Source organism: Microtus pennsylvanicus, chromosome 2 (genome assembly GCF_037038515.1).
Source record: "Microtus pennsylvanicus isolate mMicPen1 chromosome 2, mMicPen1.hap1, whole genome shotgun sequence".
Lineage (NCBI taxonomy): Eukaryota > Metazoa > Chordata > Mammalia > Rodentia > Cricetidae > Microtus > Microtus pennsylvanicus.
Genome location: NC_134580.1, coordinates 17,624,783 through 17,642,493, shown reverse-complemented (window position 1 = coordinate 17,642,493; position 17,711 = coordinate 17,624,783). Strand labels below are relative to the sequence as shown.

At 51.4% G+C, this 17,711-nt stretch overlaps 2 protein-coding genes across 3 annotated transcripts in view; one reads left to right on the top strand and one right to left on the bottom strand.

Annotated features, from left to right (window-relative positions):
* Tubgcp6 (tubulin gamma complex component 6) overlaps nucleotides 1-7,651 on the top strand; it is a 20,655-nt gene extending 13,004 nt beyond the window's left edge. Inside the window, exons 14-25 of one of the 2 annotated variants that reach the window (XM_075960287.1) lie at nucleotides 1,527-1,665; nucleotides 1,911-1,982; nucleotides 2,147-3,716; nucleotides 3,916-3,971; nucleotides 4,102-4,255; nucleotides 4,350-4,518; nucleotides 4,598-4,739; nucleotides 4,932-5,126; nucleotides 5,205-5,337; nucleotides 5,408-5,621; nucleotides 5,694-5,893; nucleotides 5,973-7,651. In XM_075960287.1, the coding sequence (XP_075816402.1) occupies nucleotides 1,527-1,665; nucleotides 1,911-1,982; nucleotides 2,147-3,716; nucleotides 3,916-3,971; nucleotides 4,102-4,255; nucleotides 4,350-4,518; nucleotides 4,598-4,739; nucleotides 4,932-5,126; nucleotides 5,205-5,337; nucleotides 5,408-5,621; nucleotides 5,694-5,893; nucleotides 5,973-6,064 (3,136 nt within the window). In that variant the 3' untranslated portion in view covers nucleotides 6,065-7,651. Of the gene's footprint in view, nucleotides 1-1,526; nucleotides 1,666-1,910; nucleotides 1,983-2,146; nucleotides 3,717-3,915; nucleotides 3,972-4,101; nucleotides 4,256-4,349; nucleotides 4,519-4,597; nucleotides 4,740-4,931; nucleotides 5,127-5,204; nucleotides 5,338-5,407; nucleotides 5,622-5,693; nucleotides 5,894-5,972 lie in introns of those variants that run through there. The other variant, XR_012909599.1, reaches the window with a different exon arrangement.
* Nucleotides 6,399-17,711, bottom strand: Selenoo (selenoprotein O). The gene is made up of 9 exons (XM_075960296.1): nucleotides 17,116-17,711; nucleotides 13,702-13,905; nucleotides 12,409-12,595; nucleotides 10,995-11,125; nucleotides 10,125-10,405; nucleotides 7,969-8,113; nucleotides 7,211-7,396; nucleotides 6,918-7,074; nucleotides 6,399-6,827 (listed from the first exon to the last, which is right to left on the bottom strand). Exons 1-9 carry the CDS (start codon nucleotides 17,670-17,672, stop codon nucleotides 6,663-6,665), a joined length of 2,013 nt encoding a protein of 670 aa, XP_075816411.1. The 5' UTR covers nucleotides 17,673-17,711; the 3' UTR covers nucleotides 6,399-6,662.

Sequence of the window (17,711 nt, the reverse complement as noted above, 5' to 3'; positions counted from 1 at the left end):
TAGGCAAGTGCTCTACCAGTGAGCAACATTCCTTTTATTTGGCTGTTTTTTTCTTTTTTCTTCTCTTTTCCTTCCTTCCTTCCTTTTCTTTTCTTTTCCCTTTTTTTTTTTTTTTTTTTTTTGAGATAGGGTTTTTCTGTAGCTTTGGAGCCTGTCCTGGAACTAGCTCTTGTAAACCAGGTTGGCCTTGAACTCACAGAGATCCGCCCGCCTCTGATTAAAGGTGTGTACCACCACTGCCCTGCTGTGCCTATATCAAAACAGAAAGACTAGTAAGTCTGCTGGACCAGAATGTTCTCCTGGGATAAGGGGTTAGAGCCCTTAGGCTATGCTCTGGGGTCCAGCCCCAGTACACATATTATGTATTTGCTGACCTGATTGTTCATTAATATTATTTATTTTGTGGTGCTGTGGAGCCAATTTTGGGCCTCGTGCATCCAGGTAAGCACTACCTTTGAACCATGTCTACAGGATCTTGCTGTGTAGCCAGCTGGCTGTAAATTTCTAGTCCTTCTGTCTCAGCCTTCCTAGTGCTGTGATTATAGGTGTATGCCACTACACCTTCTGTGGCTGTTTGTTTTTGGACAGGGTTTCTCTGTGTAACAGCCCTGACTGTCCTGAAATTCACTTTGTAGACCATGCTGGCCTTGAATTCACAGAGATCCGCTTGCTGAGGCTGGGGTTAAAGGCGTTAGCCACCATGCTGGGCTTTTTTTTTTTTCCCCCAAACCTGTTTCTGGCCCAGCAGAGCAATGGGCCATTAATCTAGCACAGTTCTTGAGTCTGTTTCCTCTTTGTGTCATTAGTCTGTCCTGGAAACTGGCTCATTGTTTCAGTGGAAGGTGTTTATAGAAGGGACTGGCTACATATTCTTTGGTGCCCTTAAGCTCAGCTGTTCCAGCTTAGATACTGTTTACAGGGCAAATGAGGGGTTTGCCTCTGGCTTCTGCTATGTGCATACACACACACACACACACACACACACACACACACACACACACACACACACACACGTAGATACTCTGTTCACATAAGAGGGAAACAGACATAGAGGCCATGTTCCTGACTTGTGCCAGCCAAACTGGAGATGGTGCATTGTGCCTCAATGCCCAGTAGTAGGAGGCTTGGAATCCCCGGGTTTCCATTGATTTTGTTCTTTTTGCCAGTCTCCAGTTCTCTTGGATTTGAACATGCAGATGGAAGAGGTCTACTGTGCAGTAAAGAAATATGGCCTGGTTCCATCAGCCTGACCTCAGCACCTGCTTATTCTCTTATCTCTGGCCATGTACATTTTTCTTCTGGCAATTTGTCCACCAGCAGTGCCAAGTCCCATGGGGGCATCTGTCCATTGGAGCCTTTCAGTGTGGTGGGCAACAAGGCCACCCTGAGAGCCCAGTCTGTTGTGGGGAAGATGGAGAACAGAAGTCTTGGGAGGGAGCCTACCTGGAGAGCCATCTTAGCCTGAGCATGCCCACCAGCTGGTGCAGAGTGGTGGTGGTGACCATGTCCTCTGCCTGTGGCTTCAGGCAGGCGCTGGTTGACCATTATAGCAAGTTGTCTGCAGAGGCAGCTCGTCGGGAGCAGAAGGCTCTGTGGAGAATCCAGAGGCATCGGCTGGAAAGCGCACGGCTTCGTTTTCTCCTCGAAGACCAGAAGCGCATTCAGGTATGGCAGTGGTGTCAGCTGCCAGCTCTTGCACACAGTTATGTCATCACGCCATCCTGTTGTATAAGGGCACAGATGGTACTTGCTGAAGCTCAGGCTTCCAGCCAAACCTGGACAGTGAGTGGGTAGCAGGGCCAGTGGCATCTGTGATGGGTGAGGGGTACTGTGTGAAGGCTGTGGTGTGTGCCAGCTCTGTTGGTCACTCTACAGAGCTACTGTGTCTTTTCTGTGGGCTTCAATTTCAGGATATGCTGAGCGACATGGAGGCTCACCAGCCCCAGAAGCCGCTGAGTGTGTTCCCAAGCACGTGCTCTCAGGTAATAGGCTCTAGCAGGGTCTTGGAAGCCCTGCTGGGACTCTGAGTTAGATGCTCTGGCCTGGTTGTCCTATGTCCCTCAGCACTTAGTAGGTGTTGGTCACTGAGCTCACCTGGGAGACAGGGTTAAATGACTGGAGGAATTGAATATGTCCTGTGTTTCAGGTCACATCTCCGGGTACTGAGCATGCAGATGAAGGCCGTAGCAGTGATCTGGGGTCCACAGAACAGTGTTGGGATTGTCTAAGTCTACCCTGTGCATCAACACCATCAACCCACAAATCTGCAGCAGAGGGAGCTGATAACTCTGGGGCTGGACAGGCAGAGGGAGCCGGGCCGTTCTCTACTGGTCTCAACATTACAGACTTTCTGCCTATGGGTCCTGGGATTGAACAGCCTATGGATAGCATTGGTGCTCCCTTCTTAGAGGTGGCACTGCAGACCATCAGCTCAGACCTATCCCCTATAACTCCAGGGCCAGCACTCACAGCAGCTGGGCCCCAGCCTGCCCAGTCAGAGTATGATTTCAATACTGTCCTGAGGCCAACTTTGGCCACCTCCTCTTTACCAGGACCCTTTCAGGATGTCCAAAATAGTTTGGACAGTGAAAAGCAGCATCTACTGGGGGACATGCCTACAAAACTTGATTCATGTGTCCATGACATGCAGGAGACTTTGCCTTGCCCACATCCACTCAAGCAGGACACTCCTGAGGATGGGAACTCCCAGCCTGTGGGGCAGCTCCTTGAACATATGTCAGAGAGTGCTGTCCCCATAGAGAGCCTTGCTTCTGGAATGGCTCCTTGCCAGCAACTTAGGAGCACTTCCACATGTGTGTCAGATGCCAGCATCAAGCAGGGGGACTATATGTCAGACGTGGCTCTTCCTCGGCCACAGTGGAACATCCATGGACATGTGTCGGAGGCCAGCATCGGAGTTGGGGAGAATGTATCAGGAGTGGCTCCTCGTAGGCCTCGGTGGAATGTCCATGGACATATATCAGATGCCAGCATCAAGGTAGGGGAGAATGTATCAGATGTGATTCCTTCTCGGCCACGATGGAACATTCATGGTCATGTGTCAGATGCCAGCATCAGAGTTGGGGAGAATGTGTCAGATGTGACTCCTTCTCGGCCACGTTGGAACGTCCATGGGCATGTGTCAAAGGCAAGCATTAAGGTTGGAGAGAATGTATCAGATGTGGCTCCTTCTCGGCCACGTTGGAACGTCCATGGACATGTGTCAGAGGCAAGCATTAAGGTTGGGGAAAATGTATCAGATGTGGCTCCTTCTCGGCCACGTTGGAACGTCCACGGACATGTGTCAGAGGCAAGCATTAAGGTTGGAGAGAATGTATCAGATGTGGTTCCTTCTCGACCACGTTGGAATGTCCATGGTCATGTGTCAGAGGCAAGCATCAGGATTGGGGAGAATGTGTCAGAAGAGGCTCTTCAGCCACGTGACTGTACTCAGCCTCCCTTGATTCTGGAGGAGCCCTTGCCAGAAGCTGAGCCCGACCTACTTGAGCCCCATCAGTGCTCTCCTGCCCGTGTGTCCCAGTCAGACCTTTGTGTGGAAGCACAGAGCCCTGTTCTGGAATGTGGGCCACAACTACCTAAAGAAATGAAGCCTACCACCTGTTGTAGCCCTGGCAGCACAGAAGAAGGCAGCCCAACCAAGCCCCCTGTTGTTGCTGAGGCTGGCACGCTAAGAAATGGTATCCCTGAGGAGACAGGTGAGAGTGAGCACTGATGGTGGGGTGGGACCATGGCACAGTAGAAAGCAGTGTCAGGCTGTCTTCTGAGATCCTTGTTTGTCAGCCAGGATTGAGTTGCTGCTGTGGGGTTCTGGAGGGGTTCTCTGGGCCAGCCTTATTGTCCCTTCATCAGGTACTGGGGACTGTTGGCCCTCATACCCATTTTGTATCTTTCCAGGTCCAGGGAGGAACAGGGATGCTGAAGACCTCTCTCCATGGCCTCCAAGCTCACAGGTCAGGGGACCATGTAGGGAATGTCACCACATGTGGTTCCTATATGCCCATTTTCAGCACAGGCAAAGTGGGGGGACAGGGCAGAATATACTGGGTGGGGATGCAGTTCTTGAGGTTGACCTCTTTTTAGGAAGACACAGCTGTCCCAAGTAGCCCAGGCCCTAGTGAGGAATTATCGGACACAGAGACTGAGGCCAGACGCTGGGGCAAGGAGCAAGCCTATTTGGCAGACCTCACAAAGCTCTACCACCTGGAGCAGTACCCAGACAGCTATGAGTCTATGTGTGAGTGCGTCAACTACAGTGGGCAGGTGGGGGCTGGAGGTGCTCTAGGCCACTGCATGCCTAAGTTTCAGCAAGTCTATTTTATTTCCCACAGCAGAACCTTCTGTTGCGCACCTGGTACACCACATGCTTCCCCAGGCCTTTGCTTTCCCTGTGGATCCCCAGGTTCAGTCAGCAGTAGATGAGAGCGCAGTGCAGCTAAGTGAGCTGCTGACCTTGCCTGTTCTTATGAAGCGCTCCCTTACCACACCTCTGGCTGCCCAGTGAGTGCCGCTACCTGCCCAACTGCAACTATCTGCCCTTTCCTGCCTGCCACCCTAACTTCCAGCTTCCCCCCACCAGCGTCACCTTGGTGAACAAAGCTGCAGTTGACTATTTCTTTGTGGAGTTAGACCTGGAGACACATTTTGAAGCGCTGCGGCATTTCCTGCTGATGGAAGATGGAGAGTTTGCTCAGTCTCTTAGTGACCTGCTCTTTGAGAAGGTTGGAGTTGGAATCAGGCTGGCCAGTAGAGGTGTTGTGGGTAGGATGTGGGTGGCTGCAGGCCTCAGGCCCACCCAGTTCCTAGCAAAATGGTGACAGTGCTGCTTGGGCAGAACTTGGGTTGCTAGGCAAGTAGGGAGGGAAGGACATAAACCTGGAACTCCTTGAAACATCTTCTCTTCACTTCCTTAGTTAGGGGCTGGACAGACACCTGGGGAGCTGCTCAACCCATTGGTCCTTAACAGCATCCTGAGCAAGGCACTGCAGTATAGCCTCCATGGGGACACCCCACATGCTACCAACCTGTCTCTTGCCCTCAAGTACCTGCCTGAGGTGTTTGCTCCTAATGCCCCTGATGTGCTGAGCTGCCTGGAGCTCAGGTACAAGGTCAGCAGTGTCCTGCCATGGGTGTGGAGGGGAGGCTTGTCCTCCAGCTGCAGGTGCTAAGTGGGGGTTCCTAAACAGGTTGACTGGCCCCTCAACATCGTTATCACCGAGAGCTGCCTGAACAAGTACAGTGGTATCTTCTCCTTCCTGTTGCAGTTGAAGCTCATGATGTGGACACTCAAAGACATCTGCTTCCACCTCAAGCGCACAGGTAGGGCCTGGCCTAAGTTCATCCCATGTGTGGCTTCAGGCTGACGCTCACCCTGTTTGTTCTCCAACAGCCCTAGTGAGCCACACAGCTGGCTCAGTGCAGTTCCGCCAGCTGCAGCTGTTTAAGCATGAGATGCAGCATTTCGTGAAGGTCATCCAGGGCTACATTGCAAACCAGATCTTGCATGTCAGCTGGTGTGAGTTCAGAGCCCGGCTAGCCGTAGTGGGTGACTTGGAGGAGATCCAGCGGGCCCATGCCGAGTACCTGCACAGGGCTGTTTTCAGGTGAGACAGGCACCTGCATTTGGGTGTGCCCAGGTCACTGAGCAGACCACCAGCAGCTCTACCCTCTACTAGGGGCCTACTGACAGAGAAGGGAGCACCAGTCATGAACATCATCCATAGTATCTTCAGCCTGGTGCTCAAGTTCCGAAGCCAGCTCATCTCTCAGACCTGGGGCCCGGCTACTGGCCCCCGTGGAGCCGAGCACCCCAACTTCCCACTCATGCAGCAGTCCTACAGCACCTTCAAGTACTACTCCCACTTCCTCTTCAAAGGTGAGCCCTCCTTTGGGCTGGGCTGCTGGGGTGGTAAGGCACAGGGTGGGCAGGGTCTGAGAGTTGAATGCTTCTCCAGTGGTGACCAACCTTGTGAACCGTGGGTACCAGCCTCACCTTGAGGACTTCCTGCTTCGCATCAACTTCAACAACTACTACCAGGACTCCTGAGGACAGACAAGATCATGGTGCTGCATCTCCATTTGACCTGTCTGGGGCTAGGGTAGTGAGCACACAGACCTGAAAAAGCTACTTTATTTAGCGGCCTGGGAGTTTTAACAGGTGTCAGGCCCAGCCCTTTGGGGCAGATGTGCAAACAGGCTACAAGGCTTATTTAGCCCTATTTGTACCACTTTTTTTTTTCAGTTTTCCATTTTTATTTGCGATACATACAACAATTACTCAGATTGTGAATAATTTTATTTTTTTTTCAAATATTTTTTTTTATTGAGAAAAAAAATTTCCGCCTCCTCCCAGCCTCCCACTCCTCCCCCCCGCTCCTCTCCCCCTCCCCCCACTCCTGTTTGTACCACTTTTAAGCATAAAACAGCTCCTATACTGGCATGAAGCATAGTGTGCTGGGGGCATGTTGAGTGCTAGGTCAGAGCAATACTGCTAAGGTGGTATCAGACAGAGATGGGTCAGGTTTTGACTGGAAATCTCTGCCATCATGGAGAGACCATTAGGGTAGGGATCCCAGTGGTCTCAGCAACTCAGCAGCGCTGGGGAAGCCTCGGGAGACTCCAGACATGTGAGGACACCGAGGCCTTTATGAGGATCATGTTACGCAGAGTTCTGCCGCCCAGAGTGGTGGCCTGTTGCTATAGGAACACTGCTCATCAGTGGTCCTTGCCACTGCTTCAGGGCCTGTGGCCTCAGTGGCTGCCTCGTCACTGTAGTAAGGAGACTCTAGCAGCTTCAGGACACGTCGCACCTAGAGAACAGGTGAGAAGAATTAGGTGAGGGGCATATTTAATGGCAGCCCTTCCTCCCAGGGACGTAGTAGGCACAGGTGTGTACTTGCCTCAGAAAAGTCTCCGTTTTCAGCAGCTTCAATGGCATTCTGTGCAATATAGTTCCTTAGGACGTACTTGGGGTTGTTGGCATGCATGATGCGCATACGTTCGGCCTGCCAGGCAGCAGTGTCTCCGACGTCCTCCTTCTCCTTGTCCAGACGGGCTCTGGAATCATATCCCTAGCTGGGTTTTCCCAACAAGAAAAGCTCGCTCCATTCCCCCCAATTCAGAGCCATCTGCAGCCACCTCTTTGTGCCATTGTGCCAAGGAGCCCGGACAAGTGATCCTGGAAGTTGCCTACCTGTACTTCTGTAGCCAGGTTTCCCAGTGGTCTGTGTTTCTGCTCTGCAATTCAGCGGGGCTCAGCTGTTCCAGCCGTGACTGTTGCTCTACGCGCTCTAGCTCCTTTGTGACATTTGCTTGAGTGCCAATGAGTGCAAAGAGCTGTGGGTTCGACTGTGCAAGCATCAGCATCATGGAGAGTTGCCTGCAGGGAGGGGCGGCATGGGAATACCTCAGCCAGGGGGCAGTATACAAACTTTGTCTTGCTGTGAGGTTGGCTGCTTTGTAGATAGCCATATGACTCAGGTCCTGGGGCAACTTTCAGATTGCCCTGGACCCAGGCATTGTAGTTAACTGAGGAGGTCAGAGACCATCTGACCGTGGTGTTTCCACCAAATCTGAAGTGCCATTTCTTCTTAATGATTACTGCTCCAGTCTCCACTAAATTCCTTCTGCATGACTAGCCTCTGTGTTGTTATTTGATAGCCATAAGCCACTACCAGTATTTCCTACATCTCTGGACAGTGTGCACACCCTGTAGGAGATGGTATGGGAAGGCACAGTATGCTTGGCATCTCCATCCCAGTCCACGTGTGTTCTGCTTTCTTTGTGTTACTGCCCTGGTCCTCAATGCTGCAGAAATGTGGCCTTACTGCATTTCATGCACAGGAATGGGGCAGCTGCAAGGCTCCCGGTGCACCTGTGAAGGATTCTTACTGGCAGTCTCCAACCTCCCTGCTGTTCCCCTTCTGAAAAGAAATCTAAGGGTCTGCTCACCGTGGATCCATCTGGGGTCGGAAGGCAAGCCTCAGCTCTTCCAGAGAGGCACACTGGGAGGTCAGCCTGGTTAGGAACTCTGCTGAGTCCGATGGTTCGGTCGGGAAGGAACTCAGCATATAGAAGGTGTTTGTGAAGTCAGCACCTGAAAAACGAGCTGCTCAGGTGCTGGGAGGCAGATGCCGGCTCCTTAACTCCTGCCCAGCCCATTTTCTTAGCCACCAGACATCTGTTACAAGTTCTTTGTAGGTCACCTGAAAAATGGATTGACACTGACAAAAACCAAGGCTGGCACGGGAGCCCCAGTCACAGTGCCTGCCTAGAGCACGTTGATATACCTATTTACAAACATACTTGATACACTGTAGCTGTCAGCCTGACCTAGCAATCATCTTTACTTGGAACCATGCAATTCCTAAGCAACATACACAAATAAAGGGGAAATGAGGGCTGGTAAGATTGCTCAGTGGACAATGGATATGGCTTACTGTCGTATGTACTGGCCCGAGTTTGATCCCCCAAGACCCAAATCATGGAACTATAATTGACTCTTAGAAATTGTTCTTCTACCTCTGCCATGTACAACACTGTAGTATGCATGCGGACACAATAATTTCTTAAAAACATAAAATAAAGCCAAGTGGTGGTGGCACAAGCCTTCAGGCGGATCTGCAAGTTCCAGGACAGTCAAGGCTACACAGAGAAACCCTGTCTTGAAAAACAAATTTATAAAATGAGAAATCAGGTGTAGCAGTACATACCTATAATCACACAGTACGTAGGAGGCCGTCAAGTTCTAGGCCAGATAGCAAAATCCAGTTTATCTTGTGCTTACAGCTGTGGTACATGTGTGGAAGTCAGAGGACATCTTTATAGAATAAGTTCTCCCCATCTTTCCGTGGTTCTGGGTCAAACACAGGTCCTCAGGGTTGGATACTGGAGAACAAGCTCTATGTGATGGGCCATCTCACCAGCCTTCCCAGTCTCTATATGATGCATGCACAAGAAGGCCAGAGCAAGATCTCTGCTGCCTTCCTCTATTGCTCTAGGCCTTGCTTCATTTAAGACACTCAACTGGAAGCGCCCTCCCCCACCTGCAATGTTGAGGTTACCTGCCTTTTTATGTGGGTGCTATGGGTTAGGGCTTGGGTTCTCATCCTTGCAGAGCAAGCACTCTTATCCATCATCTCCCCAGCTCAGCACCCAGTTTTAAAACAATGTGGCTCAATGGATAGAGCCACTTGCCACTGTGATTGACAACCTGTGCTCATTACCCAGGACCAACATGGTAGGAGATGGATTCCTGCAAATGACTGCCATGCTTGTAGGGCCACAGGCACATCTGCCTCCACACACAGAATAATAAATAATTTTTTAAAAGGCCAGGCACTGTGATGGCACACATCTTTAATCTTAGCGCTCCAGGGACAGAGGCAAGCAGATTTCTTGAGTTTGAGGCTAGCCTGGTCTACATTGTAAGTTCCAGGCCAACTAGGACCTACACAGTGAGACCCTGTCTCAAAAAGGTGAAAACATGGGCTGGAGAGATGGCTCAGAGGTTGAGAGCACTGCTCTTCCAGAGGACCAGGGTTCAATTCCCAGCACCCACATGGTAGCTCACAACTGTCTTAACTCCAGTTCCAGGGCTTTGACACCCTCACATAGACATACATGCAGGCAAACATCAATGAGCATAATAAAAAAACAAAACCAAACAAAAAACCAATGGGGTGGCCTGACAGTAGTGGTGCATGCCTTTAATCCCAGCACTTGGGAGGCAGAGGTAGGCGGATCTCAGTGAGTTTGAGGCAGCCCGGTCTACAAAATGAGTTCCAGGACAGCCAGGACTATTCCACAGAGAAACCTTGTCTCAAAACAAAAAAACCAAAAATGACTCAAGGGGATCATTACCATAGACACTGGATATTCAGCATTAAAAATGGAATTAAATTCAGACATTTTACAACATGGAAGAACCTATGGATCTTCTGTGTAGTAGAATCCGTCACAGACAAATCCTACTGAGGTTCCTAGAGTGGCCAGTCAAATTTACAGAAACAGAATGGGATGTTTGGGGAGGTAGATGGAGAACATTTAAAGGAGACAATTCCAGTCTGGACTGACTATTTGCCCATAATGATGGTTCTGTGACTCACCAGTCTGATGCATGGTCTCCAGAAGCTTGGCCACAAGTGTCCCATCTTCTTCCTGCTCCACTCGAATAAGGCCCAGCTTCTTACGCATCTTCTGTAGATAGTGCCTTTGGAATTCGCTGTCAAACTCCTCTGCTAGGATGGCCTCACCCAGAGCAAGTGGCAGCTCAGGCTCCAGGGCTTCAGCCAGTTTCTGCAGATTCCACTTGCATACCTGAGGCTGCTTGCTATATGTGTAGCGCCCAGCATTGTCAGAGGCATTGCACACATGGTCAGGGTCATATCTGCCACACAAAGAAGTGCTATCAGAGGAGACGCGGTGAGGGCAGGCTCCTGGGAAAGACTGATGACTAAGCCAATGTGACCCCACTCTTGCTCTGTCAGGTCCTGTGGGCCCAGGCCAAGAACTCTAGAATAGCTGTACTTTGTTATACCTGAACACAACCAGTTAAGCCTCAAGGCCAGGGGGAAGCTCCTTGGAGACCATATAGACTTAAGCTATTGGATATAGCACTCCATCCTTACCACCTGTCTCTGCTCTGCCCCCTCCCCCGCACTCCCACTCCTTTGACCCATTTACACCCTGTCAGTGAAGGGACTTGTTCTAACTCCTATAATCCTATCATTCAGGAGCCTAAAACAGGAGGATCATAAGTTCAGGACCAGCCTGGATTACACAGTGAATTCCAAAAAACCCCTTGATTTCTGGCTTGTAGGAATGGCTGACCAGACACTGCTGGGAATGAAACATTGAAAAAAGGCACATGAGCAGCATGTATGCCTTGCTGTTCCCTGCTACTTTCCCATACCCATGACCCCTATGCTGTGGCCAACAGGCAAAAGCTCCATCACCTGTTACCCTAAGGACATTACCTGTCCAGGAAGCCAAAGGGTCCATAGTCAATAGTGAGCCCCACGATGCTCATGTTGTCAGTGTTGAGGACACCGTGGCAAAAGCCAACACACTGCCACTCGGCCACCATCCGTGCTGTTCGTCGCGTCACCTAGAGCAGGACAGGCTCTGCTCCCTCATCTGCCCTTCCTCATGCCAGAGCACCCAGCGTATCTCCTGGATGCCAGTGGGTTTTCTCTAAGCAGATCTCAGGCTAGGGCCCTCTATAAATACTCCCTTTACCACTCAGTGTTTCAGAATTATGTTTGGGGTGAGTTGATTTATATGGACCTAAGTTCCATTTTTACCACCTCTTCTTTTATCTGCTACCAATTCTGGATAAAGCATAAAAATCAGCATCCCAGACTGAGGCCCAGGAAAACTCCATACTTGTCAGTTGCTTATTTCCTAGACATTCCTATCCCATCTCCACACTGGGTGCTATACAGCCATGCCACCAACAGCCCACCAGTGACCCTGAACATAAGTCCAGTGTGGCCTGGAGAACAGGAGCCCAAGCACAGGACTACAGCACAGCCCCTACCACCCAAGCATATGACCCTTTGTGCCTCATCTGTGTGAAAAGCCCAGGAGTTCCTGGGAACCAGGGAGTACTGGCCTTCCAGTTTCATGACAAAGACAGGAGCTTAAAGGGACAGTGTAAGTTCACCAGATCACCCCTGTTTCTGTGTGAGAGCAGAAAGCTGAGCCTCACAGCTCCTCCTGGTGCTTTGTGGCTATGTCACACCACATCCCCAGCAACTGTGCCAGAGGTGGGAAATAGGAGTGACATGGTGTGGGACAAAGCCCCACGGACTCATGCTTGGAGTATTCTGCTGACCAGCAGCAATAACTTGTAGTAGTCTAGCCCAAGCCACACAAACAGAACTATGCCTGGTCTTTGCTGGGGGGTAGGGGGGCGGCGGCGGCGGGGTGTCCACATCTCTTCTCTCCAAGTTGAGATACCACGTGGGTGTGCTGGGTTGAGGCCACCAACCCACGCAGTAGGTATCCAGCACTCAACAGTGCTTCTGTCCATGCATCCTTCCTTCCAAGACTAGCTGGGCCTCTTACTTCTTATAGGTGTACTCAGCAACCAGGTGCCTTGTCAAAGCATCAAAACGCCCTGGTGTATAGGGTGTGGCGACACATGCCTTTAACCCCAACACTCAGGAGGCAGAGGTAAATGGATCTTTATGAGTCTGAGGCCAGCCTGGTTTACAGCAAGTTCCAGGCTAGCCAATGCTACTTGGTAAAACTGTCTCAAAATAACAAAGCCCTGGTTCATGAGGCTGAGGGAGATGACGGGACTAGAGAGCAGCAGCAAGGAGCAGAAAAGGACAGGGATACCAGATAAAGGCCTCTGTCTCTGGCCACAGTGGGAAACCTGCCTACCTCTCTGAAAAAGGCAGCGTTCCTCTGTATGTTGTCACTGTCACAGGTATGGGCAGCCTGGATTTCAGGGTAGAAAGAGCTGATCACATAGTCGAGCATCTGCACTCGGATATCATTTCGTCCCACGCTAGGGCCTGCACGCCCGGTGTATTCATCTGGGGGCTTAAAAATTTCAAAGGAGCCAAATCTGCAGAAAAAACCCCAGTGTTCAATATGTCAGACAGACCCCATCCCTTTGTGAGAAAAAGAAACACCAGCATGGCTACAAAGCCTTGTGGCCCTACGATGGAAAGAGCACACGGAATAGACAAAGCAACACCCAGCCAGAGCCTAGCCAGATCTCTGAGTAACAGACAGGACAATTAAATTAATCTCTATTTCCCAGATCCTGGGAGGCCCATCAGGCCCAGAAACCACAATGGCTGTCTACTTTGGCAACTCCACACAGGGTTTTGTGCATACCCCAAATACTGTGAAGACCAGAGAGAATGCATGGCAGGGTGGCTGTCCCACAGGGAAACTGGTCATATACAGAGACTCTTGTTAACCAGAGACAGGGTTTCTCTGTATAACCCTGGCTGTTCTGGAACTTGCTCTGTAGACCAGGCTGGCCTCAAAACTCAGAGATCTGCCTGCCTCTGCCTCCCGAGTGCTAGGATTAAAGGTGTGTGCCACCATGCCCGGCTGGTATTTTTTATCGTAACTGTGTTGCTACTGGTAATTGGCGGGCAGAGGCCAGTGACGCTATCAACACTGTGCACGGCACAGGAAGGCTTCTACTCAAATGTCAACCAAGTTAGGGTGAAGGACATCTGGGGTGAAGCGGTTATCATCTCTGGCCTCTTTCTATCTTCCCAGAGGTCAGAAAAAGCCAGAGACGAACAGTGTGTGGGGTGTGTGGTGAGTAACAGACTGCCAACTAGTCTGGGCATGACCGGATGGAGAGCTGTAAGAACACACTAGCCACCTCCTGGAAGTTCCTCATTCAGATGGCTCCAAGCTAAGGTACAAAAGAGCCTGCCAGATAGGACCAGGTTAATAAGTTACTGGATGACTAAGAAAAAAGCTAGAGGAGTCTGCTTATGGTGACACTAAATGAGGCCATTTTCTTGTGGAAATTCTATGTGGTTCTTGGTCAAAGGGCAGCAAGAGGCATCTGGGGTTAAATCCTGACCACAGCAGGTGCTGTTGCTTATTCACAAGCTGGGTTCAACATTCTGGCTGCAGAAGCATGGATCTTCTACGATCTATGAGCAAGTGCACGTAGACAGGCCTAATGGACCCCAGCATTACCTTATAAAAGTGGGAGCTATACGCAACACAACCGTGCACTTTTCATATTTTGGATTACCATCATAGAACACGTCGCGAATCACTGTGGACTCAGATGTGACGCAGGCCCCGGCCCGCGTGGTGGGGATCCCCAGGTGAAACATGGCTTCACTGCACAGGAACTCACGGATGCTTGACCGGAGGACTTTGCGACCATCGGCCTGTCTGAAATCAAACACAGGCCAGGGAGCCAGTCAGGCAAAGGTTACAAGAGCTTTGGTGTGGCAGTCATACGACAAAGGCTGGGTGAAGAGACACACTTCAAACCTGCAGTTTTGTCTTCAGGAGTGTTTTACACAAACCCCTCTTACAATAATTAGCGCATTATACACATTAGCACCATCTGCGATGCTGAAAAACAGAAAACGGGCTGCGCAGTGGTGGTGCACGCCTTTAATCCCAGCACTCGGGAGGCAGAGGCAGGCGGGTGAGTTTGAGGCCAGCCTGGTCTACAAGTGCTAGTTCCAGGACAGGCTCCAAAGCTACAGAGAAACCTTGTTTCGAAAAAAACCAACCAACCAAATCAACAGAAAATCACCCTGTGGAGGTTTGGAAGAAAATGGCCCCCAAAGGTAGTGGCACTATTAGGAGGTGTGGCCTTGGAGGATGTGTGTCACTGTGGGGTGGGCTTTGAAGTCTCTTTTCTCAAGCTTCCCTCAGTGTTGACTTCCTGTTGCCTACAAGATGTAGCACACCCAGCTCCAGCACGTCTGCCTGCACCCTGCCATGCTCCCTTTCATGATCATACTGGACTGAACCCCTGAAACTGTAAACGAGCCCCTTCAATTAAACGTCTGACGTTGTAAGAGTTGCCGTGGTCATGGTGTCTCTTCACAGCAATGGAAACACTAAGGCACACCCTGAGCGAGCAGGTACAGAAGCAGCTGTTACTTGGGTCTCAGAGGACACAGGCTCTGCTCCGAACGCAAAGGGCAGGCAGAAACTGCGGTGACTGCAGCATAGCAGGTAGTGCTGCAACAAGCAGTTGTTGGGACACGCAGCACACGTCATACCCCTAACGGAACAAAACTGCATGGCCACAAGTCTACGTGTGACGGACTCAGTAGGGGCTACAGGGATTTAAAGAACAAAAAGGGGAACACAACTGCATTCTATGAGTAGTTTGTATACTTGAACTCTTCCCACACACTGGGCCTGTTTTGTTTTTATCAGAATACAATATTGGGAGCCCAGCACAGTGATGGTTCACCTACTTGGACAGTCCACATCCATAGTCCCTCCTTGCATGAGGGATGCCTTGGATGCCCTAACCAACAGAGGCCCCTACCTGTAACCAACCAAACCAATACGCTGTGTACAGCGCTGTAACCTCAGTATGTGGAAGACAGGAGAATCAAAAGTTTAAGATCAAGTCTGGTGTGGAGACACATGCCTTTAATCCCATCACTTGGGAGGCAGAGGTAGATGAATCTGAGTTCAAGGCCAGCATAGTGCATGTGGCAAGTTTCAAGAGAGCCAGAGCTATGTAGTGAGACCCTGTCTCAAGACAGAAAAGGATAACATAGTCCATGCTAACCTAGTTGGAGTCTAGGAAATGTGATCTGCCCTGTGAGCTCTCTTCCGGCAGTGTTACCCTCTCATCCTTGCTGTGTGACCACATGGCAATTCTGGCTTCTCTGTAATCTAACGCTGGCATGCAGGTAGGCTGCTGTGCACAGGGCTGAGGCTTGGCAGTAGAGTTTTTTTTTTTTTTAATTTCTTATTAATTACATATATACACACCAGTAGAGGGCACCAGATCTCATTTAGATGGTTGTGAACCATCTCGTGGTTGTGGGGAATTGAACTCAGGACCTCTGGAACCTCTTAATCTCTGAGCCATTTCTCCAGCCCCCAGCAGGAGAGTTCTTGAGCTTACCACAAGGGCTTGTCCTGAAGCCCCTACATTCAAGGCAGGGAGGAGGCAGGGGAAGAGGCCACCTACCCATCTCAGGGCTCTAGAAGCCTTGACCCCACAACCACCTCCAATGTCAGCCTCAAGTCTTGGCAAAGCATTGAGGTCAGGGACCTGACACACCGATTATGAGACCTAAGTAAGGGTCAAAGGGCTTAAAGGAAACATTTTAGCTGACTTAGGTATGAAAACACCAACTAAAAGTACGTACAAAAAGCATCTTTTGTGGCTGGATACGTGACTCAGTAGTAGCCTAGAACTTGTGAGATTCTGGATCTGATTCTCAGCACCATGACAAGATATAAACAACAAAGCCTTCCGACATCAAGTTATCCTGACAACAGGCTTTTGTGTGTGTGTGTGACTTGTGAACAAGAATATCAAAACGAAGACGTTTGAGCCGCTCCCAGAACGAGTGGGCTCTGGAATGTGGAATCTGCCCTTCTCTCCAGGAGTGGACACCTCTGCTAAGCTTGCTCCACGTGAGCAGCAGAGTGCCAGGTGAAACCATCAATTTGGCTTGGGGCACAGATCAAAGGCTTGGGGGGGGGGGAAGATGAGGAAGAACCCACTATTCTGAGAACTCGCCCGAGATGAAGACACTTGGTGGGGGATGGTTGGCACGTTGGTGGTTGGAAGAACAGAGGTAGATGTAGCATCAAGCCATAAAACCCCAACTCACTATCTCTTAGTCACTTAACAAGCATCTTACAATCAGGTAATGATATCCAGAAACAAAGTCCCAAGTGCTGTCTGGACCTGGGTGGCAGGACTTGGGTAAGAGCTTCTTTGGGCCTATATGGATTTGGACAGGCCTGTCTTGGACCACCGGGGTACTTCCCACAGGAATCCAAGAACTACCACCTGATGGTGTGTGTGTGTGTGAGCGATTAGAACTGACAGGCTTGGGAGAATGGCCACAGAGAAGGTGGGTATGAGAAGAGACTGTCCCTCCAGTCCCCAGACGGTGCAGAGAGAGGCCTGCTAGAGTCTGGGCAAGTTGGGGAAGCAGATTGCTTAAGCAACATGGGAAAACAGATGCCAGGACACTAGTCCAACACGTCACCTCTGAAAACTGGGCAAACAGTATCATTCCTGGAACTGGCTCCAAAGTCCTCGGTGTGTTTCTGACAACATAACGGGCAGCCGTTAGAGGCGCGCTCCTTCTGCTTCACCTGACAGAACAGCTGAGGACCGCTACAGAGTGTCTGTCAGAAAGGGAACACAGCCCCTAACTCCCTGTTCTCAGTCTTGTCACCGGGCACCTCCCGGTCAGGCCTTTATGCCTTCCTCCACAAAACCTTTTGCAAAGACGCTCCACCTTCTATGTACTAAGCCCTCCATGGAGCTCTTCTGGGCGTCGGGCTGGCTAACCCAACCCGGGCCAAGAGCGCCATTGAGCATCTTCCCGTTTCACCCAAGCGCGCAGGAGGCCACCTGGGTGCTCCACGATTCCGCACCTGGAGAAGGGCGTGGGGCCGGCGCCCTTGAGCTGCAGCTCCCAGCGCTCGCCGGCCGCAGTGCACACTTCGCCCAGGTACATGGCGGCGCCGTCGCCCAGCTGCCCAGCGAACTGACCGAACTGGTGTCCACAGTAGCAGTGCGCGGCGGGCTCGGCGCCCGGCAGCAGAGCATTGCCACTGAAGAAAAGCGCGGCTTCGGCCTCGACCTCGGCCTCCTCGCTGGCCTCGAGCCCCAGCAGCGCCAGCGCGGGCCCCGACAGCGCCACGAGGCGCGGCCGCCGCAGCGGGGCGGGCCGTGCGCGGCTGAAGCAGGCTCCGGGCACCGGCCGCGGGGTGGACAGGACGTCCTCGGGCCCGGGCGGCGGCGTCTCCACCGGCAGCGCGCGCAGGGCGCGGTTGTCGAAGCGCAGCGCCGCTAGCCAGCGCGGCGTGGGCTCCATAGCAACAGCCCAGGCGGACCAGGGCGCGGGCGACGGAAGCGCGAGGCCCACGGACTGCGGCCGGGTCCTGGCAGCCGCGAGCGAAGCCCCGAACGCGGCTCTGAGGGAGGCCATTCGCCCCGCCGCCGGAAGCTCGCTCGCCACGACCGGAAG